The following is a 24209-nucleotide window of genomic DNA, read 5'->3' on the forward strand; positions in this document are numbered from 1 at the left end:
CATTATTGTGTTTGGAGCGTTTTGTACATCATAGTAAACTAATTAGAAAAATTTGAGAGAATAATGTAATTTTATTGGAGTTTTTTAAAATTTTGTGACAGTTGAAATAATACTGTAATTATTAACTCATGTATCGATAATAAACTTTGTTTTGGCATTAATCTATGATGAACTTGCTCTTTACAGAAAAAATTGATACTAAATGAGAATGATAATGTTACACTAGTGGCTTGTTTCTGACCATATCATTAAAGCACCCTGCTACTCTTTACTAAACAAATGCAGAGCATAAAATTGCTATTTTTCTATTATTTGATGATACTATATATTATCTTTGCTTGAAATAAGCGATTAATCCTATCATATTATCTCACTATCTATCGGAATTATGGATATAACATGTTAAAATAATAACACTTTATAATTGTTTGAATAGTAGTCCATTTGTACCATTACCGTCACCACATGACATTAGTCGTGACATTTGAGAAAGAGTAATAACCACTTACCATTATCATGTTAAAAATTAATCCGGACATCTATTTGTAAGTATTGTTACTATTAAATCGTAACCGAGCATGTACATGTTTCATGAAGTATACAAAAGCAGTTCACATGATATTGTCACTACTCATTCATTAACAACAAAAAAGGTCACCATGTTTGAATTTTCAGCTCCATGACCCTAGGTTTCAACTTGTTTGAATATCTTTCTAGAAGTGGACTTGTTTGAATAATTTAGCCTTAATTAATTTTGCCTCTCTTTTATCAACAATTACTTTAATAATAATAGAAAATTCAAAGCAACATGCTGCATCATAGTACTTGGCTTTTTTTTTTCAGATTAATAATTAATATTAGAGGTAGAATTAAGGGTAGCATTAGAATAACAAGGCCCTCGAACCCATTTGAAATGACCATAGTACCCCTATACACGGAATCGTAATCTATATCTACATTGTACACATTATTGATAAGGGTCTCCCCTGTTTTTTCCTCTGTTTCAGGTAAAAAAAAAAATGGCACAAGATCAGCTAAAAGTGCTGAATGCACTTGATGTTGCAAAGACACAATGGTATCACTTCACTGCAATTGTGATTGCTGGAATGGGTTTTTTTCACTGATGCATATGATCTCTTTAGTATTTCCTTAGTCACAAAACTTCTCGGTCGTATTTACTACACCAAGCCTGGTGCACTTAAACCAGGCTCTTTACCTCCTAATGTCTCGGCTGCTGTCAATGGTGTCGCCTTCTGTGGTACACTCTCAGGACAGCTCTTCTTCGGGTGGCTCGGAGACAAAATGGGACGTAAAAAAGTCTATGGTATGACACTTATGATGATGGTTATATGTTCATTAGCTTCAGGACTCTCCTTTGGAAGTGATCCTAAAGGAGTCATGGCAACTCTATGCTTCTTTCGGTTTTGGCTCGGGTTTGGGATTGGAGGAGACTACCCTCTTTCAGCCACCATCATGTCCGAGTACTCGAATAAGAAGACTCGTGGAGCCTTCATTGCTGCTGTTTTTGCTATGCAAGGGTTTGGAAACTTGACTGGTGGAATATTTGCTCTTATTGTCGCGGCTGCCTTTAAGGCAGCGTTCCCTGCACCTTCCTATGCGACAAATCCAGCTGCCTCATTGGTTACACAAGCTGATTATGTGTGGAGGATTATCCTCATGTTTGGTGCTATTCCTGCTGCCATGACTTATTACTGGCGTATGAAGATGCCTGAAACTGCTCGTTACACAGCTCTTGTTGCCAACAATGCTAAACAGGCCGCCTCTGACATGTCTAAGGTAGTACAAGACTTAGCTTATTCATTCTTCTATTATAATAGAGTTTCATATGAACAAGTTTATTATTTCTGCTTCCAGGTGTTACAAGTGGAGATCCAAGAAGATCAAGAAAAGGCAGCAGAACTAGTAGAAAAGAACAAGACACAGTTTGGTCTATTCTCTAAGCAATTCATGAAACGACACGGTCTTCACTTGCTCGGAACAGCCTCCTGCTGGTTCTTACTAGACATCGCGTTTTACAGCAACAATCTCTTCCAAAAGGACATCTTCACCGCGGTTGGCTGGCTACCAAAAGCGCAAACAATGAGCGCTCTACAAGAGGTCTACATGGTGGCTAGAGCCCAAACCTTAGTATCTCTATGTGGAACTGTCCCAGGGTACTGGTTCACAGTGGCCTTCATCGATATCTTAGGCCGGTTCTTCATCCAAATGATGGGATTCCTCTTCATGACCGGCTTTATGTTTGGACTAGCCATCCCTTACGATCACTGGACTAAACCCGGGAACCACATTGGGTTCGTGGTCATGTATGCCTTCACCTTCTTTTTCGCCAACTTTGGGCCTAATGCCACCACTTTTGTGGTACCAGCCGAGATCTTCCCTGCACGTTTAAGGTCTACTTGTCATGGAATTTCTGCTGCAGCAGGGAAAGCCGGGGCCATCATAGGAGCATTCGGGTTCTTATACTTGGCTCAGTCCCCGGATAAAACCAAGACTGATGCAGGGTATCCACCAGGCATTGGAGTTAAGAACTCACTGATGATATTAGGTGGAATTTGTGCACTAGGGTTCTTCTTTACATTCCTTGTTCCTGAAGCTAATGGAAAATCATTAGAAGAAATGTCTGGTGAAAATGAGGATCAATCTGAAGATGAGTATCAGACTGCTAGCATTGACAACAAAACTGTACCTGTTTAAGATTTTTTTATTTTTTTTTTTTTTTTTTTTTCGGTTTTAAATACTTGGTATAATACATGTATTTCTTCTTTTTGAGGTTCTAATGCTAGGAAAATGGCTGCACACTGAGGTGTATTTGCATTAAAAATAAGCACTTTTACGTGTTGTTGCTGCTGCTAGCAATTGGCTACGGCGAGTGCTAAGTTTAAAATAATTTTGTATTTTGCAATTAATTGAAGAGATTTTAGATTATTCCTTTGAGTAATTTAACCAATGTAATGCTAATTCTATTGTGCAGTTCAATTTTCTGAATTGGTTTGGGCTAAGTTGTATTTACCTAGCTCTAACTTTCGTGGTATGTATCAATGTAATACTAACTTAGCTACCACTTCTTTAACTTTCGTGGTATGTATCTACGCAATACTAACATACTTACGTGACTTTAACTTTGAGTGTGTCCGTATCAATGTATCTTATTCGTAACCATCTTAATGGTTATCTAGAAGACGTCGCACATAGTCTCTATCTTGAAAATTAAGGGGGGAGGATAATGTAAGAGAATTGAAAGGGGTAATATGTCTAACAGGGTAAGGCCATACAGGGGTAAACATACCGTATTGAATTTAATTCTGTAGCTTCTGAATAATAATTGAGGGTTTTGCAACGACCTTGACTTGCAGAACTGAATTTTCAAAGAATCAACTAATTTGGGACCTTAAGAATATGACTACCATTGTTGATTTATTTTTAATGTCTTTATGTCTGTCTAAAGATTAGAACTAGTGAGGCATTGTTGACTTTTCTTGCCTCAAAATTTTGAAAGTTGGTCCGGGCCATCAATGGGTGTCATATTGATTCTTGTATTATTGGAGTTGTATTCTCTCTGTGATGAAAATTTTTGATGCACAATGAAAAGCGATCCTTGCTTGTGACTAAGTTACGTATGTTCGAGTCTATTTCCACTCAAGGCTTGCACCCTTTACGTTGGGTAAGCACAACAAGGTACCAGGTTAAAAGTCGTGGAACTGGAATCAGAATCTGTTGCAACAGGTTCCTCAAAATAGAAATCGGAACCAGTTGAACAGGTTCCTGGAAATTGGTAATCGAAATCGGAACTTGCAGGTTTCGGTTCCGATTTAGGGCATCCTTTCTTTTAATATACTTAATAACTTTTTGCAAAATTTTTTGTAAAAGATCTGGGTGGTCACTAATTTATAATATTTACTAGATTAGTCTCATGTAATGCACGATTTGATCAAACAAAATTTTCTAAATTTGTTTATTTTTTCATACCACAATTTAAAACACTAATAGTCCGAAAACAAATTAAACATCATGTATTTAAAAAAATTAAAAAAAAAATCTCATAGGAAAATTGAATGTTGAAAAGGGTACCTGAGAAAAAAAAAATTATATTATTGTTAAAAAGAATAGATCAATTTTCCAGAATTTAATACTAATAATAATGTAGTGATCAAAATTTTAATAAAATAAAATAAAAATTCACAAAATAATGACATCATTTATAGTTTTGGAGAGAAATTTTTCAATGACAACCTGACATGTGTCTGATTTTAAAATAGAATGATGTCCCCTACTCTAGTATTAGTTATTAATTATAGATAACTCACAAATAAAACAAATTAATAGTAGTTGTTTAGCAAATTTTATACATATATTTATAATTGTTATTTTGATATTTATTATTTTAAAATTAGAATTTGATCTTAAGTGATACTTTTATTAGGTTACAAAATACCCTATAGGTTCCGATTCCAAAAATTTAGAAACCCGAACCAGAACCTGTTGGTACAGGTTCACCATTTACTACCCGGAACCACCAATTGGTTGTTGGTGTAGTGGCGATTGGGACTACACTTGGTAAGGAGGATCGCGTGTTCGATCCTCTGCAACAACAATTGGGAGGGAATTGGAACCTAACCACCCAGAACTGATCCCCGAATCTGGATTAGCCCAAAGGGTGAACCAGGTGGAACAAAAAAAAATTAAAAATAAAATATTTACTACCCAAAATTGGAACCTCTTGTACAGATTCAGGTTCCAAAATCCGGTTTCTAACAGATTACGATTCCGTTTTAGGGTACCTTGATTTTTTGCTCACCCCTACTTTACGTCTCTTCCGGACACTTGCACGATTGTATCTTGTTCACCCACAAGTATATTTGCTTTTTACTTTATTAAGGATTAATCTTTATTATCCTTTTTTTATGCAAAATTAATGAAACAAAATTAATTTTAATTTGATAGCCTTAGTCTATGCTACAATATCTTTCTTTCTTTTTCAGTTTTTATGTTCGTCATCTATCACTCTTATCTTAGGCCATTTTTTAAAAATGTACACCATCTATTGTTGGCCAAAAAAAAAATCTTATGATGACGTAAAATGCAATGAAAAAAGAGGAAGGAAACGAAAACTCGAAAAGATTAGCAAGTGTGTTGACAACAAATATGGATAGTCAGTCACATACCTTGTGGATTGTAAGTTTGCAACTCTGTACCTTTACGTCCTTTACAACTTTTTTCAGCGACGAAAACATTGACTTGTAAAACTTTGATTTTTCGATGAATAAAACTCTAATTTGGTAGATACTACAGAATTTCTGAATATGACAAGCACTAATTTCTGATTCGTGCTCATGTCCTTGTTTATATGCTACTGGAACTTTTAGTCCCTTTATTTGTAAGATGATATCTCTATTAGCTTTTATGCGCTCAAATTAAATCCTACATATGCATGATGCAAACTCTATTTTATAATCAAAAACTCTATTTTATAATTCAAAATAAATGATTACAAAATATAAACCAAATAAAAGAACATATCTCATACTTATGTTCCATGCTAATTACTGTATATGTTTTATGTTCCTTGTTCACAATTTCGCCCATGTTCTTTTATGTTTGTTCATTATTTCAAACAAGTTACATATTCTTTAGGTTTAAAATTTATGGATTTTCAAGAGTATGATGTACAACTTTCACAAATTGCTAATCTGAGCTAAAGGTTAAAATCATTTGGGATGATATCTTAAACTGTAATTAATCTTCACCCAAAATCTATTATCAATAATGAATACGGGGATCCATTGTATAATTAAGCCTCTCAAAACATTAGATGTTAATAACTACTTTGTTCCCCAGTCAAAATAAACAAATAGAAGTACATAATAAGTACTCCGAGTGTTCCTGTTATCAATTAGATAAAGCTAGCTAGATAGCCAAATATCACGCTGTTGACCCTCTTAGCATTTTAATGATTTACAAAACAAACAAACTTTGACTAATGATGTTTGATAGTCTTTGGTAGAACGAAAAGATTCAGGTGTTAACAAACTGTTCCGGAGTAGGAGTAACCGAATTGGAAGTCTTGATATTCATATGCAAGCTTTCAAAAAGAAGACAAATTCCAATCCTTAGTATTCCCTGTAAGCACTAGAGTTTTTATGTGCCGAAAGGAACTCAGTAAGGAACTTAGTGTTCAGTAAGGAACTTAATGTTTTAATCAGACAATGTTTTTAACGTAAGACTTTAAATCAGTTTTTATTCCTTAATTAAAGGATAAAATAAAAACAGTTTTTAAAGAGATATATTTTCTGTAAATAAATAAAAGATAAATAATTTTTTAATTAAAAGATAAGTTTGTTATTTTCAAATTAAATAATTATTTAAAGTTTTATCTTTTTAACTAAAAAATATCTTTAATAAATATCTTTAACTGATTATTAGACCAAGTAAAAGTTTTTACCTATTTTTAACGAAGCCGTTGAATGCTTGAGAGAAAAGTCAGGGAGACCATATTCCTCACTCCCTCATCGTTCACTTTGACTCCCAAAGTTAAGGTGTAAGTGAGATCATGGGAGGAGTGGGAACATGGTTGAGACTTCTCATCTCTCTATAAAAAGCATGCAACAGATTCTGATTAGAAGTACAACAGACAACAACGAGAAACATTCAGTTCATTGAGCTTAAGTTTTCTAAGAGCTTACACGTTCAATATAAAAGAGTGATGAGTTCCTTTCTGTCTTAATCTTCTCTAGTGCATTAGAAAAGTCTTGTAATTACTTTTGTAATTTGGGATTGGGGTTTGAGAGAATCGTAACTAAGAGACTTGAGTGAGTTTGTTAGAGAGTTGTAAGTGATTCAGAGTCGAATCATACAAGAGAGTTAAGCAGCGGTAGAGGGACCGTAGCTGAGATACTTGAGTTCCTAGAGGAACTTGAGTGTAGGCAGAAGTTTCACATTTGTAAAAGAGTCTTTACATAGTGAAAATATTCGAAAAGCCTATATCATATGTTCTCTCTTTTCTTACATTGTTTAATTCCGTAAAAAGTTCACTTTTCTCTATATATTACAATTCACCCCCCCCCCCTCTTGTAGTAGACATCGTACTATCACACGCACAACAATTCTGCTGATTCTATTATCATACATTTATATGGACCTTTAGGGTACAATAAAACACTAAATGGTTTCCAAGATGCAAGTTTGTACAAGCCACAATTTGTCCAAGCGTATCATAAACAAAGTGTAACTCAAACGAAAATATCTTTGTGAAGGAAATAAGTTCTTTTATTATTAGGCTAGCAAAACTCTATCTCTTGGAAATGTGAAACAAACACTGCAAAAATAGCCAAATTCAATATCGTTGTCTATAAGCTAGTCTACATATATTCAATATGATAGATGTAAATTAGATAAGAGTTTGGGTCTAATCTAAATCATTATATTGGAGTTCAAACCTTAATTTCAAAATTAAACTTCATTTCATTGAAAAACAACAAACTATTCAATTGATTTTGTATATGTTATGACATATCAATAGATATATAGTCCACTAGTTGTTAAATTGGAATTAAAAAACCCTATTCTCACCTTCGGATTCCCATTTGCTTATGTGAGCATTAAGCTAAGTTGAACTCACAAATTATGAATTTGAAAGTTCTTATATATATATAGAGTAACAAGCCACGCCAAGCCACGCCGAGCTACGCAAAGCTCAAGCTTGGCCCATCTCAGCTTGTTGTAATGATAGTGATAATCTCCTAAATTACTTTCATATACATTTCAGCTTAACCACCTAAAGTTCATAAAGAGATGATTAAATAATTAAAAGCTAAGAACTCAAATGTAAAATTGTAAATGCTACTCATGATCAATTTGCACAATAGCGTTGACTTTGGACCAACCTAGTTAGTAGTGATATATTAACAATAATTAAATAAAAAAAATAAAAAATTCTAACAAAACAAGCACTCTACTCCACGCCTCGTCCTACATTTTTACTGTGGCCTTTCGGCTTGATACATGCGTGCCACCTTGACTTTTTACACACATCCTCTTTATCTTCTCTATATTATTCACTCAGTCACTCTCAATCTCTCACTAAACTCTGATACTCTCGTATGACCTCATCTTTATTATTAATCAACCATTTTATTATCAAATGAATTTATTGAACGTGTACACCATTCAATAAATTCATAAAGTAAATACATCGTTTTCTAAACGTCCTAGAATTACGATAAATAACGTTTAAGAATAAAAACAACTTTAATTAGTGATGTACAAGATAACCATCAAACTATGGTAATAACAAAAATATAACTTAGCTCTATTTTTTTTAATGATCTCTTTGTTTTTGGGTTTACTTTTCTTTTTTTGTTAGTTCTCTAATCTCTAATGTTCTACACTTCTATTCACTTTATCTAATTTTTCTTTCTAAAGTTAATTTCCATTTTTTACTAATGACCACCTCTGGTCCACTACATATGGCCTATATATTTCTCTTACAAACCCCCTGAAAAAAAAAAGGAATGGAGTCTTATGTTAAAGTTTGTCCCAAAAAAAAAAAGTTAAAATTATTGTGCGCAATTTATTCGTTAATAATGATGATTTGAAAATAAAGTTGATGTTAGGAATATAGAATAGGTGGAAATATATTATTGTGATATATTTTTCATAAATCTTGTGATATTAAATAATATATCTTCGTGATATTTAATATTAGAATCATATCAAGTATTGATGTTGAAATACAGTATTATTTTACGATGAAGTTTACGGTTTTGAGTGATTAGGAATGTTAACTTAAAAGAGAGATGGCCATACTTTGCTACCATGTCAAATGGCCCATCTATCAAGATACAAATCAATTTGGGCCACATTCACTTACTACAACTCAATTTCTCAACAACTACGGCCTACGTAGAAGCTCATATAAACATGTGGCTCTACTCTAAAATTTGGCCCAATTAAACCAAAAGCCTAAATTTTGACCCATACTCATTTACGGATATCCTTTGACTTCCAAAAGTTTCATGCTTACCGTGACTAGACCTGACAATCCTAACCCGACCTGAATGACCCGACCCGTGACCTGAAATTCACCCAAAAACGTCACCCGAAATTGACCCGACCCCACCCATACCCGATCTGAAGTGGAATTGACCCAATATCTAAATTGACCTGACTCGAAGTTGACCCGATACCCAAATTGACCCGACCTATAGCGACGTGATACCCGAAGTGACCCGACCCGAACTTAACTCGAATTGTTTGACCCGAACAGACCCAAAACCCAAAGCGACCCAAATTATACCTGAAATGACCCGACCCAAAATTATCTAATACTCAAAATGACCTAACTGATTTAGGGCTTAATTACTTTACCCGGATAAACACTCATAAAAAATAACCTAAAAAATATAGTCTTGTGTATAGTACTTTTGTAATGTGCGTGTAATTAGTACTCGTAAAGTCGTAATTCATAAAGAGTTCCACTTGATTAGGAACACTAGTTATTGTTATTATTACTATTACTCTTCTTTTTTAAAGTGTTACATTGAAATTTTTTCCGCTATTCACTTAAACTAATTTGAATTTTTGACCAATTTATCAATGATAGTGATTATACATATGAAATAATATAATCTTGTGTGTATAGTACTGTTGAAATTGTCTAATGAATATTTTATTAATATTCAATTGTTATACTTAGTTTATTGATAATTATAATATATTATTAGTCAAATTTCTACATCGACATAGACGAAGATTGACCTAACCCGAATCGACTCGGCCCGAATTGACCAGACCCGAACTTGTCCCGGCAATTGGACTTAAAGACTGACTCGACCCAAATTGACCCGTCCTAAACTCGACCCGAACCCGACCCGACTTGAATAAACATTGACTCGAAACTGATCTAAAACCCGAAATGACCCAACCCGACTCGAATATTGGTTGATCCAAAATTGACTTAAACTGACCTGACTTGAACGACCCGTTTAAATTCTAATTAGGTCGCCTTACATTAAAATATTCCAAACTTTTTTGTAACTAAGAATAACTTATGGGCCTTTAAGGATAACTTTTTTTTGAAATTAAAGGATATTTTTAAAAAAAAATTAAGGGTAACTTTTGGGTCTTTAAGGGTAATTTATGCGTGTTTAAGTGTAATTTTTGTAAAATTAAGGATAACTTTTGTCATTAAAATCTTTGCATTTTTCTTTGTTAATTATATTACTTCGATTTTCATTATTCCTCTGTTTGTGCATGGACATTATTCCTCCGTTTGTGCACGTACAATATAAAGTTGTTTTTTTTCTCATCATCGTATCACATAATATGCGTTATTTGACATTTTAATTCCTTCATGTCTGTTGTGTTTCTAAGGTGTACACGTGCTTTTACAAAAATACAAAATGTGTCCTCCAACTTAAGGTCTTTATTCAACTGTACCTTTTAACATTAAGCATTGAATATTTTATTTCTCAAAAATAGAATTAAAATATTATCAAATTTTTAAATAAGTAATCGTTTTTTATTCAATTGCGATGAAGGAAATAATATAGAATAATTTTAGGACAATAAATTCCCAAATTGATGGTAATTAATTTGTCACCTTAAATGATGATTATGGAGTTGAAATTTGATTGATTGACATATATATATGTCAATTTTTTTCTACTTAAATTACTAATAATTTCTAAAAATTAAGTTATGAGGGAAAATTAGGTGTTTTTAGGTGCACACAAATCCTCCCTTCTTCACTTATACGAAGTATAGGGCGTGTTCGGTAAAATGTAGTTGTAGAGGTACCTGTTAGCTGTGATAGTATTAGCTGTTAGCTATATGTGTAGCTGTTAGTTGTGAAAATAAATATTTAAATATGAGTGTTTGGTAAACTAGTTGTTAACTAGTTATTAGTAGTAAAATTCTAAAAATATAGAAGAAAAATTCCAACAACTACCTAGCTTTTCACAAAATCTAATACTCCCTCCATTTCATAATGTTAGTCCCATATGCTATTTTAGGCGTTCAAAAAGGTCTACCCATATTAAATATGTTCCATTTTTAACTTAATTTTTTTGGAATTAATTAGTTGTGGATTGATGACATGGCTCTAAGTAAGGAAATATCTACCTTGAATTATGCATTATGATTTATGCTTTCCCAAAAAAAAATCAAAAAACTTAAATAAGGTAAACTAATTATGAATTATTTTGTACTTTAATGTTAAATTTCAAATATTCTTCTTTTATTATTTTATGTGAGTGATTCCATATGGAACTGACATTTGAAACGGAAAGAGTACTACTAACTTTTCACAAAAGCTACCCCAATCATTAAACTCTACTCCCACTATTACATTGTCAAACACTCATATATTTTATTAAGTAATGATTTGAATAAGTCAAACCACTAAAAGCTACCTAAAAACTAGTCAAACGCTAGTATCGAACACGTCCATAACAGAGATTATTATTTTTGGGTGAATTTATTCAACTATATGTACATGTAAATATGTAATGTTTTAATATTATCCCAACTTCCGAGGAATGGATGATGCATTGTGTCTCTTTCGTCCAATTTATAGTCAAATAGTTGATTCACAATATGTTTATACTATACGGCTATACCAATAGAATATAGGAGAATCCGTACTGATTTGGTCTTCTCGATTACACGAAATTGACCCGATCTAATTCACTTGACTCGTAGTTAATCAGAATTATATACTTCCTCTGTTTTTTGTAGTTGTATCACTTTTCTAAAAAAAAAGGTTTTAAATTAGTTGTATCACTTTCCTTTTTAATTAAAACACATGGACCTTATTTATTTTCAAAAGTTTTTGTATGCATCGAGTTAGACCTGATCAAAGTGTTGGCTGGGCCAAGCTTTAGGCCAGGAAGGCGGGAATCGCATGGCCAAACCCGCCAAAATGATGGGCCATTCGGGTTTTTTTTCGGGTCGGGTAAAAAAAAACAACTAAAAATGCATAAAAAACGCATACCCAAACCCATCCAAAAATATTCAAAGAAATTCGGGTTTGGCCCGACCCAACACTGGGCCAAAAAATATGCCCAAAAAAAAAAGGAACATGACATTTCATGAAAAAAAGAGAGAGCAAGAAATTAAAGCTTTAAATTTGGCTGACATAAACGCATTTCTTAAGATATTTTATACACTTTTACTTCCCACCATAAATAGAAACCTACGAAGTAGTTAGATAATCCCCTAAATCACTTTCATAGACGTTCAAGGTTCAACACTTCAACATAATTAAGTATTTAAGTTACCAAAATTTCATAATAAGATGAACAAATAACAAGAACTCAGAATGTAAATGCTAGGTAAGGGGGCACACGAAGTTTGACTTGCATAATAGCATTAACTTTGGACCAACCTAGTTAGTAGTACTAGATATATTGACAATTAATTAAAACAAGCTAAGATACGCACACAATACGTACGTGTGCAATATCCGTAACACAAACTATTAGGTGCGTTCACCCGCACTCAAGTGTTTGTGCGGTCATTCTCCATTTTTTTTTTGTTTCACTTTTCTTCTCTTTGAAAATCAAAAAAGTGAATCTTTCTCTCTCCTCTTTCTTCTTTCTTCCACCAATTTGCGATTTACTTGGAGGCGATTTGTGATTTCGCAACACCAATTGTTGCGATTTGCGATTTGTGGTTGGAGGTGGTGCCGCAATTGGGTGATTTTTGGGAGGTGCAGGAAGATCGAAGTCGAACCACCGTGCGTTTTGGACATGGAAGATCGGCCACCTTGAGTTTTGGATCATGACGATCGGCGATAATGGACATGGAAAATCGGGCCACCATGACATGGAAGATTGGTCGCAGGTGGTTGTTGTAGGAATGCGGGTTTTGGTGGCCGGAAATTAAGGGGCTAATCTGGTGGTCGATTGGTTGGTGGGTTCGGTGGTTTGTGGGTTCGGTTGCTTGGGTTCGGTGGTTGAAGAAGAAGGATAGGGAAAGAAAGAGAGGAGAGGAAGAGGTGATGGTGGCGGTTTGCTGCTAATGGCGGTTCGGTGCTAGTGGTGGTTTGATAGTGGCTGGGTGCTGCTGTTGTTGGTGGTGAGAGGTCGCCGGACTGATTTGTGGAGGAGGAAATTAGGGGTGGCGTGAGGAACGAAGGAGAAGGCCGAGGGGTAGCGTGAGGAACAAAGTAGAAGAAGAAGGAGAATGACTTCTCTAAAAAAAAAAGGAGAAGGAGAATGACGCATATAAGCCAAAAAAATTAACATATAAGCTAATAAATGTCTGATATCAGATATTAATAAAAAAATGTACCAGCCAATAAAAGGTACCTATCAGCCAACAAAATATATATATCAGCCAACAAGAGGAATATATCAGCCAACAAAAGGTACTTATCAGCCAAGAGACGGAACATATCAGCCAACAAATGAAGCATGTCAGCCAACAGAAGGATGAAATCAGCAAATAAAAGCAACATGTAAGCCAACAAAAGAAATATATCAGTCAACAAAAGATGCATATCAGCCAACAAAAGGAGTATATCAACCAACAAAAGGTATTTATCAGCCAACAGAAGGAACATATCAGCCAACAAAAAGATGAAATCAGCAAACAAAAGCAACAAGTAAGCCAACAAAATAAACATATCAGACAACAAAATGATACATACAAGCCAACAATTACAATATACAGATTTGCCAACAAAATAAATATATAAGCCAACTAAAGAAACATATAAGTCAAATGATGTCTGATATCAGCCAACAAAAGGAACCTATTAAAAATTAAAAAAAAAAATATATCAGCCAATAAAAAGAATATATTACCCAACACAAAAATCATATCAGCCAACAAATGAAACATATCAGCCAACAAGTAAAACATATCAGCCAAGCCAGCCGCACGGAAATGTGTGCGGGCATCCGCACGCAATAGCTTCTCTATAAGTAATCTATCAAGCTTGATTCTATGTTTCTTTCCACAATATTATATATATTAGTGGGTATAGAGGTGGCCAGTGGGCCGGGTTGGACCCAGCCCACCCTAACCCGCACGGCTGGTGGGTCACATGGGTCCGACCCGGTTTCAACCCGGCACAACTTGGATTTAACCCAGGTTGTGTCGTGGGTCCAAAATTTTCGACACAACCCATTTCAACCCAACTCGGTTTAACCCGTTTGATTCGACCCAACTCGCACAATCCGTTTTGACCCATTTCATTCGACACACCTAGCCCGTGAACCCACCTAACCCGACCCACCACGCACAACCCAGCCCGCACGGCCCACCCGCACGCATGACCCACCCAACCCGCACGGCCCGCCTGTTAGGTTTTACAACAATTCAAACAAAGAATTTACTTAAAATTGTGGGAACAAACCTAAAGTGTATAATAATCAAATTATACAACAACCAAATACTTAATCAAAGTATTACAACCAAGCACCAAAATTACAATGTATTTAAGAAAAATACAAATGAAAACACTAATGTATAGAATCTAAACTTGCCTCAACACCAAGCCTTGAAGATGAACATGAACATGAGAAAACTTGTGACCACTTGAGTCTCAAACCTTGATACACTGTCAAAGACGTGTATACACTTTCATAAAGAGGTTTATTTCCCCCACACGGTGCTGGGTTAAACCAAAAATCCTCTTTGAGATATAATTGACAACAAACTTTGTTCTTAGCACTAGAATCGAAGTACGATGAAGAATTCACAATAAAGGCTAAATTTCAAGAGATTTCTCACAATAGTTTGCAAGAAAATTGAGAGAAAAATGTGGAGAAATTCTTTTTCTTGGAGAGGAAGAGAGAAAAATGTTCTGTATTTTTTTTTCACGAAAATCCTCTTTAATAAGAGAAACAACCGTCAGCAAATAACCGCAAAACTGGGAAGTAGCGCGGGCACGACACAAACAGGCGCAGGCATGCCACATGTTGGCGCGGGCGCTCCTCCCAAAAAGCCTGCAAAATCAAATTGAAGACAGTAAGGGACGCGGTTTTAGCGCGACCTGAAGCGCGGGCGCGCCACCAACTGTCATCCAAATGCTGATTTTCAGGGAGGTGCGCGGTTTAGGCGCGCTCTCATTGCGGCCGCGCCTACCTGTCGTGGGCACGCTTAACATGGGTGCGAGCGCGCACCATACAACACTCTAAATCATCAACACCGCCTAGCCTAACATCCATTTTTAAAAAAAAACGGCTAGTTTTTCAAAACTAACTGCTAGTTTTTTATATGTAGCGGCTAGTTTTTTTAGTGTATGATCATCCCTTCAATTTTCTCTATAAGTACCAATTCCATTTCACTCAAATTTCCACACAACTCAAGCTTTCTTTCTCTCTTACTCAAAAATTCTTAATTGTTCTCAAATTCTCAAGTGTTATATAGAGTTTTATTTTTGTAAAATCTCCTTAATATTATTATTAGTATTCTTAAGATTCTAAAAAAAAAAAAAAAAGTTCTTCTCCATATTATAATTAGTGATCATTAAAAAAAAAAAGGGGGTTCAAGAGGAGGAATGGGAAGGAGTCAAAGTGGTGGCCAAAGGAGTGGTGGTGCAAATTTTTCGTATGAAATTAATACGGAAAATTTAAACCAATTTGTCAATGAATATGGAGATTATGGTTAGGATATGGGCAAAATATTCAAACGTCTCCACCATAACATTTCTCCCACCAATCATCGAGTTCAACTATGCCACCTCCATTGCAACCAACATCTCAACCTTCATCTCAAGGTAATTTCTAATTAAATTTTATTGTTATGAATATTTAAAAAAATTATTATTAATGATTATAAAGTAGTTTAGTTTCCAATTTTCTATGATTTACAATTAGTTAATTACCATGAAAAATGCATTTAAATAATTATAATTAAAATATTTAAAATTTAAAAGCTTATTTTCATGAATAGCGTTTAAAAATTAATTTCAATAATTTGATTTATGAAAGGTGGTGGCGGTGAAAGTAGAGGTCTAGCACAATTTTCTTGGGTGTGGAAACATTTTGAACGACACACCCCCGGGATGGCAACCCGGTCAACCGAAGAGGTTCACGTGTACATGCCTAGTTTGCAAGGCACTAGGCGCAAATGTCGAGTTATATAGTTGGAAAACGAGAGATGGAACCGGAACCTTGAGTTGACATTTGCAAAATAAACACGACTTGTTCGAATATGGCCCCCGTCCATCGGGGGGTGGCGTCCAAACACAATTGGGTTGATACATGAACCAACCCGGCGGAGGTACTCCTTTCATTTATAGTAAAGATAGAATGATTGATGAAATGAGTACTTTAGTTATTGCTAATGAATACCCTTTTAGTTACGGTGAAAATGCAAACGTTGAACATTTTAATAAAGTTGCATTACAACCTGCATTTACTCGTGTCCCCCGAAATACCCTAAGATGTTATACACTAACTTCTTATTATAAGTATAGGAGTGGTTTGATTGAATTATTTCGTACTTTTGATGGTCGTGTTAGTTTTACAAGTGATACATGGACTTCTAGTTTTGGCGAACCTTTTCTTTGCATTATTCCTCATTGGGTGGATGATGATTGGTTTATTCGAAAACGTATACTATGTTTTCAAGCTATGGAAGAAAGGCATACCGGTTTTAACATCAAAATTCGTATTTTGGATTATTTAAAAGAATTTCACTTGAATAATAAAGTTTTTTCTTTGTCTCTTGATAATGCAACTGCAAACACAAAGTGTATTGACTATTTGAAAAATGACTCCAAGTTGCATTTGTTGTTGGGTGGTAGTCTCTTGCATGTTAGATGTTGTGCTCTTATTTTGAATTTGTCTGTTCAAGAGGGTCTTGCTGAGTTGCAACCATTGCTAAACCCAATTAGAACAGTTATAAAATGGATTAGGATTACTCAGTCGGTTAGAAGAAAGTACAAAGCTATGTGTAAAGAGAGAGGTCTTAAGAAAAGACAATGGTCTATTGATACCCCTACTCGTTGGAATACTACTTTCAAGTTGTTGAGTGACGCTATAAAGTATCGTGCCATTTTGACCCAACTTTACAATGAGACTCGTGTTGATCCTACTGAGTTTATAACCGAAAGTCATTGGACTAATGCTTCTTTTGTTCGTGATGTTTTAAATGCTTTTGATAATGCAACTCATATTTTCTCTTATATTTATGAGCCTAACATTCATTTAGTCATAGTTGAGTGTGTTAAAGTTGTTCACACCATCGAAGAGCATATGATGATTGATGGACTTCGTCCCGTTCTTGATGGCATGAAACGTAAGTGGCACACTTATTTTAGTGAATTTCCAATCATTTATGGAATTGCTACTATTTTGACCCCGGTGTCAAAGCTGAAGGTTTGGAAAATCTTTTAGTATTTTATTATACAAGTTTAAGTATCGATTATGATGTTATTGAATATATTAACAAATGCAAATCTATTTTGGGAGACCTTTATGATCATTATGCATCTATTTATGGTTTTGATTTGGCAACACCAACTACTTCTAGCACTTCCGATTCTAGATTTGGTTTTCTTGATAAAGTTATGAAAAAAAATACACAAAGCATCTACATCATTCTCATATTCATCTTCTTCAACACTTGCTATTAATGATTATTTGTCATATCAACATGAGACCAACAACAACTTTCAAATTATAAAATGGTGGCAAGAACATAAAAAAAAAGTTTTCCTATATTGGCAAGAATTGCAAAAGATATACTTGCAGTTCCCGCTTCATCCGTTGCTTCCGAGTCTGCTTTTAGTGCAGGTAGAAGAGTGTTAGATGAAAAAAGATCTCGCTTAACTCCGGAAAGCATTCAAATTTGTGTTTGTAAGAAAGATTGGGATCAAGCTGAAGGAAGAACTCAAGGTTTAAAGGAAGACGAAGACGATGAAGATGATCATGTGATGATATTGGAGTCGTCAACGGATGATGTAGCTTCCGGGGATGATGATGCAACAAACATGGGTGGCTAGAAAAGTCTAAAACAGGTACGCTAAGAACTACGTGGGCTTTGATTCTTTCGGGATACGTAGGCAACTTATTTTTCGAAAATTACAATTTAATTGCAAAATTAAATTTTAGTTTTCTAAAGATAGGTCCAAGACCCCCTCCCCCCAAATTCCAAAAGAAGTACAATATAAGAACTATGTTGGCTTTGATTCCTTATTTTATAATATAAGGACACGTAGGCATCTTAATTAAGAGCAACTGAGCAAGCCATCAAATTGTTAATTTTGTAAAAATTAAAACACCATACAACCCACCCGACCTTAACCCTTGAACCCACCCAACCCTAACCCACCTAACCCACGAACCCACCCGACCCTAACCCACCCTTCGACCCACCCTAACCCACTAACCCACCTTGACCCGTCTAACACACGAACCCAGCTCGACCCACCCACGACCCGTCTAACCCACGAACCCAGCTCGACCCACCCACGACTCGTCTAACCCACAAACCTAACCCTGGTGTGTCCAACTTCTCCGACCCAACCCACGACCCGACCCACCCTACCCTACGTGTGTCGTGCCGTGTGTCATGAAACCCCAACCCGCGACCCACCTAACCCTAACCCAGCTTGCACGACTCGCACGGTGAATACCTCTAAGTGGGTAATATTAGTGGGTTTAAAAATTATTGATGAAATATAATAGTAATAAAAAAATATTATTAAAAAAAATATGTTGATGATATCATGTAGGTTAAATAATAAAATTTGACTTCTCTAAAAAAAAATTAGTAGTTCTTTTATTAATATATATATATATATATATATATATATATATATATATATATATATATATATATATATATATATATATATAAGAGTATCTTAGAAAAGGGAAATTTATCGCCCAAAATCCCCTTTCACTCTATATATAAAATTGTGCTAACAAAACAAGCACTCCACTCCACGCCAACATTCTTACTTTGCTCTTTCGGCTTGATACATGCCACCTTGACTTTTACACACCCTTCTTAATCCTTATCAGTCACTCTCACTCGCCTCTTGAACTCCCTTATGGCCTTTTCTTTTATTAGTAACCAATTATATATCACTGAGTTTATTGAACGTGTATACTAATAAATTCATAAAGTATGTCCATCATTTTCAAAACTTGAAACTACGATAAAAGAACATGTAAGTATAATGAAAAGAATTTTAACTAGGATCATAATACACATCATGCTATTCGGTGTACTCCCTCTATCCCTATTTTTTTGTCCCATTTGATTTTTCACGGTTTCTAAGACACGTTTTAGAATGCACATATCTTCATTTTCATACACGTTAAAATTATAAAAATATGATATTATTAAAATATGCAATGAGCCGAATCTAACAAGATCACTCATGACTATATTATATCTTATAGATTAACGGTAATTTACAGTTAAAATTTATAAGTTTGACCCAAAAAATAACAATCGGGCACAAATAAATGGATAGAGGGAGTATAAAATAATAACTCTTGAACAATGGTATAACAAAAACATAACTTTGCTCTACATTTTTTACTAATGACCTCCCTTGGTTTTAAGTTTACTTGGTTTTTTTTCATTTGTTTTTGTTAGTTCTCTAATCTCTACAGCTCTATTCACTTTATTTTAATTTTTTTTTCCTAACGTTAAGATCCATTTTTTACTAATGACCTCCTTTGGTTCCATTACATATGGCCTAATTTTTCTTACAAAACCCAAAAAAATAAAGAAGAGGTTACAGAATAAATTAGTAGAGAATTCTTAAGTAAAATTTTGTGCGCACTTTTGTTTTTACCAACGTATATTAGCGAGTACTCAAAATAGGAAAAGGATATTTTTTTTTTCTAATGATGATGATTAGAAATCAATTGGCTATTGGTGTAGTGGTGATTGAGACTGTACTTGGTAGAGAGGATTGCGTGTTCGATCCCTCACAATAATAATTGGGAGGGGATTGGAACCTAACCACCCAGAATTGATCTACAAATCCGAATTAGCCTAAAAAGTGAATCGGGTGGAACAAAAAAAAAATGATGATGAATAGAAAGAAAGAAGCTAATTAATTAAAGAGAAAATGGATAGTAAATTTTGGTCCTATTAATTGTATAAAATGAAAATCTCCTTGAATTATTAACATCAACCAGATTTAGAAGATATAAATTTCTAGGTTGGAAGTGAAAAGTGAACCCAAATTCAATTTGTGATGGCTCAAACAATTTGCTACATATACTAACCAATCCTAGTGGGCTATTTCATTATTGTGAAGCAGAGAATCCTGATCCATGTCAACTGGTCTATATAATTAAATCCATTTGGGCCAGATTAAATTATTGCAAATCAAAGAGGCCCATATTGACATATGGTTCTAACCTAAAATTTGGCCCAATTAAACCAAAAAGCCTAAAATTTGACCAAAATTAATGAAATTCAGTTATGGATATCCTTTGACTTTCATAAGCCCCAGCCCCCAAGTTCCATGCTTACCATGAGGTCCATGACCATGCTTCTCAGGTCATTTTTATCAATCTTATTGGTCACTGTGGCTACAAAACAGTCACTTGATATAACTAAACACATGTCAATAAATCTCAATTCACGTGATTTTTTTTTTATCTATTATTTACGGGTCAAATACTTATAAGTGCTAGTGTCTTGACTAGTCAATATTCCTCTCTTTGGTCTTATTGATGTTATTACTAAAGTGAATTTATCTTTATTTATAGTAGTTGAAACTTATCCTATATTATAAACGTTATACAGTCTGTTTATTTGATAAGAAAAACAACATGCATATGTGAAGGGTCGAGTTGTGTCCTATATGCGCCAACTTCAAGCGCAACACGCATCAAATCATTTGCGCGAGGAAAGACCCTCATAACTTATTTTCCTTACAAACATGTATCGTACAAGTACATATTTGTACTGAAAGATAGAGACATGAAAAGAATGAGACAACAACAAGATTCACAAGTATAGAAAGCAGAAGATATTCCCATTAGCAGTTTGTACAATATCTTCCAAATTAGAGCTGCCTACACCATATTGCTGCTCATATACTCCTAACCCTTCCCGCAAATGCTAAAAAACAAAGGCAAGCAAAAGCCACTATGTTGAATTAAAACCGGGCTTTTATAGCTAGAAAACTACAACAACTACTACCAAACACTTTTACTTCATTTACATTACTTCCTCGCAAAGCTAAAAACAGAACACTACTTAGCTTTGTTACCATCATATTCATATTCATATTATATACTCTTATGTTGTCTTCTTGTATTAATTTTATATAGATTCAGGTCATTGTCGTAGGTTGCCCTCCATTTGCCATGAACCAAGGGTGTCCTACATATCATTCAAACGTATTCATATTAGTTCATTTATACCAAATTCATACTAAGAATGAACTTTTTTATGCAATGAGGACCTACTTGACATGCATACCATATTCATGACCTACTCTTGGGACTAATAAACTCAATATTATGTACACTTGTCAAAATTCTACATCCATGTCAAAGTATCGATGATCTAATACAGGTATTTGAGACGAATAAAAGATTACAACAATTCAGATTATATAGGTTTTGACACATAAGATTGTGAACGTACGTGGTACGCACACCCAATCTTTGTCGTTTGTATATTGAGGTTGATTGATTAATTAAAATTATATAAGTCAATACTGTGGATATGGTTGATTACAGATTAAAAAAGATCATAATAAGCAATCATCTTCTCCAAAATATTATTGAAATAGAACTATTAACGGTATCTAAAGAGGACTCAAGATATAACTTTAATTAGCTTTCATATAACAATATTATTATGCATATAAAGTAGTTTAGGGGTCTAGAAAACATTAGTACTAATGCATGTACTATCAGTCAAACAAAAGAATATTCAATAATTTTATGAGTATCACCTTCAATAATTCCCACTCCATTTAATTTAATTTTGTAATTTTCTTTTTTATATATTGGATCAAACAAGATTAGTACTCATCAAGAAACACATAAACAGGGGAATAAGATAGAGGAATAATATTTTCAAATTGCACTTATTTTTCATAATTTTAACTCTAATTAGTCTTACACCACCATTTAAAAATAAGGGGGAAAAAAAAGATTTAACACTTTGATCCACCAAATTATCAAAAAATAAAAATAAAAAAAAATTATAACATAATCCACCAAAAAAGGGTAGCAATATCAAATTTGATCCAAAATGATACCCAAACTAATCTATTGCATGCAATCCGGGATTTAAAATCACCCAATATCTCCTACATATTTCAAAACTATACAATTCAATAATCTACATAACTAATTTAATGAATAATAAAACTTAGCAATTCATGTAAACTCAACTCTTCATTTAACCCCACATATATAATTCCTCAACTAAAATCATGTAAAATTTCACTAAAAATGCGCGTAATCAAAACACTTGAACACGTATTTATATCCAATAACGGAACTCTATACGACTTTAACGAGAAAAAAACTTCAAAAAATAAAAATTAAATTAGTAGCTCATAAAAAATTAAACGTATGCAAGAATGCAGAGTAATCAAAATTAGGTCAAAAAATACGCCATGCAATTAATTAAAATTAAAACTACCAAAAAAAAAAAAAAAAAAAAACAGAGAACTTACGAAGAGCTTCTTGAGCAGAGAATCTTCTGGAAACATCTTTACAAATCATCTTCCTCAAAAGATCTTTAACAGCAGGTGAGAAATTCCCAAAAACCCTTGAAGGAAACCTCAAATTACCCCTCAAAACTTTTTCAAAAACCTCTTCTACTCTCTCTCCATAAAATGGCGGAATTCCAGCAAGAATTACATACAAAACGACACCAACACTCCATACATCCACCTTCTCATCATACCCATTTCCTTCTAGAATCTCCGGTGCCACGTAATACGGCGTCCCAACCACCTCATTCATCCTCCCACCGTCGTTAACAAACCCAGACGACCCGAAATCGCAGAGTTTGACCCGTTTTGTAACCGGGTCGAATAGGATGTTGTCGGGCTTAATGTCGCGGTGAACGACGCCGTTTTGGTGGCAATGTAGGATGGCGTGGAGGAGAGAGAAAATGATAGAGCGAGATTCGGGTTCGGGGATTCGGTGATGGCGTGAAACGACGTCGTAAAGGGAGGGAAAAGGGAAGAAGTCGAGGATGAGGTGGAGGTGAGAGGGAGTGTCGTAAGTGGAGTGAAGACGAGTGATGTACGAGGAGGAAGATGATGACGTGGAGGAGAGAGAAAGGAGGAGGAGAGCTTTGGGTTCGTTGATGAGGGATTGAGAGTCGATAGTGTCGCCGGAAACAGAGGATTTGGCGATGGATTTGACGGCGAAGAATTCTCCGGTAAAACGGGATTTGCACTTTGAAACGACGCCGAATCGACCGCTGCCGATTTCTTCGATGATTTCGTAGTCTCTGCTCAACATTGTTTGTAAATGGAGGAGAGAGAGAGAGTGAGAGTATTGGTTGAGACTTTTGAGAGTGAGGGTGAGAGTGAGAGGGAGTGAGAGTTAAAGTTGAGAAGGGAATATTCTGGGGCATTAAATAAGGGAAAGTACTCATTCATCATGTGAGTTCGGATTGATGGTAAGACGGATATAAGTTACTACGAATACTTCAATTTTTACATGGAGTACAAGTTTAAGAAAATTTCATGCTTTGTACCTCCGATGAGAGTTTAAGTTGAATAAGAAGAATTATTATGTGAGGTTTGATTTAAGATAAGACGGATATAAATTATGTACTTCAAATTTCAGGAGTTTAAGTTTAAGGAAACTTCTACATTTTATATGAAATAAATTTGTCCAAGACTTTATAAGAACCATGGTAAAACTTAAAGAAAAGAAAAAGGAAAAAATAAATAAATAAAAAAAAAAGAGAGAGCAGGTGAGGTTGTGAGGGGTGTGATCCAACGGTGGATAAGGGTATTGTAACTGTAATTTTGGAGTTTGTACGATTTTTTTTTTTTTTTTTTTTTTTAAAAAAAAAAGAATAAATTGGCGGTAGTTGTGGACTTGTGGTCTAGTAGGACTTGGAGAACAGAATATAGGAGAATCCGTACTTTTAGTCTTCTATTGGTAGTCAATACAAAATTGACCCATCCTAATTCACTAATTGACTTGTATTCATGATAACTTAAAGTGATTATATTTGCTTAAAATTAAGTAATAAACCTATTATACATCGGAGTA

General features: G+C 34.5%; 1 protein-coding gene and 1 pseudogene across 1 annotated transcript; one reads left to right on the top strand and one right to left on the bottom strand.

Moving 5' to 3' along the window:
- The first annotated feature begins 1007 nt into the window (after positions 1–1007).
- Positions 1008–2988, top strand: LOC110718312 (annotated as a pseudogene).
- A 17974-nt stretch (positions 2989–20962) lies between these two features.
- On the bottom strand, positions 20963–23949 carry LOC110718113 (phosphoenolpyruvate carboxylase kinase 1-like). The gene is made up of 2 exons (XM_021896911.1): positions 22646–23949; positions 20963–21333 (listed from the first exon to the last, which is right to left on the bottom strand). The coding sequence occupies exons 1-2, from the start codon at positions 23442–23444 to the stop codon at positions 21284–21286; spliced, it is 849 nt and encodes a 282-aa protein (XP_021752603.1). The 5' UTR covers positions 23445–23949; the 3' UTR covers positions 20963–21283.
- Between the last annotated feature and the right edge of the window lie 260 nt (positions 23950–24209).

Source organism: Chenopodium quinoa, unplaced genomic scaffold (genome assembly GCF_001683475.1).
Source record: "Chenopodium quinoa cultivar QQ74 unplaced genomic scaffold, ASM168347v1, whole genome shotgun sequence".
Lineage (NCBI taxonomy): Eukaryota > Viridiplantae > Streptophyta > Magnoliopsida > Caryophyllales > Amaranthaceae > Chenopodium > Chenopodium quinoa.

Coding starts and splice junctions, on each gene's coding strand:
- LOC110718113 (XM_021896911.1), bottom strand. CDS start 23,444: ATGTTGAGCAGAGACTACGAAATCATCGAAGAAATCGGCAGCGGTCGA. Junction 21,334..22,645: donor CTCTGCTCAAGAAGCTCTTC/GTAAGTTCTCTG, acceptor AATGATATGTAG/GACACCCTTGGTTCATGGCA.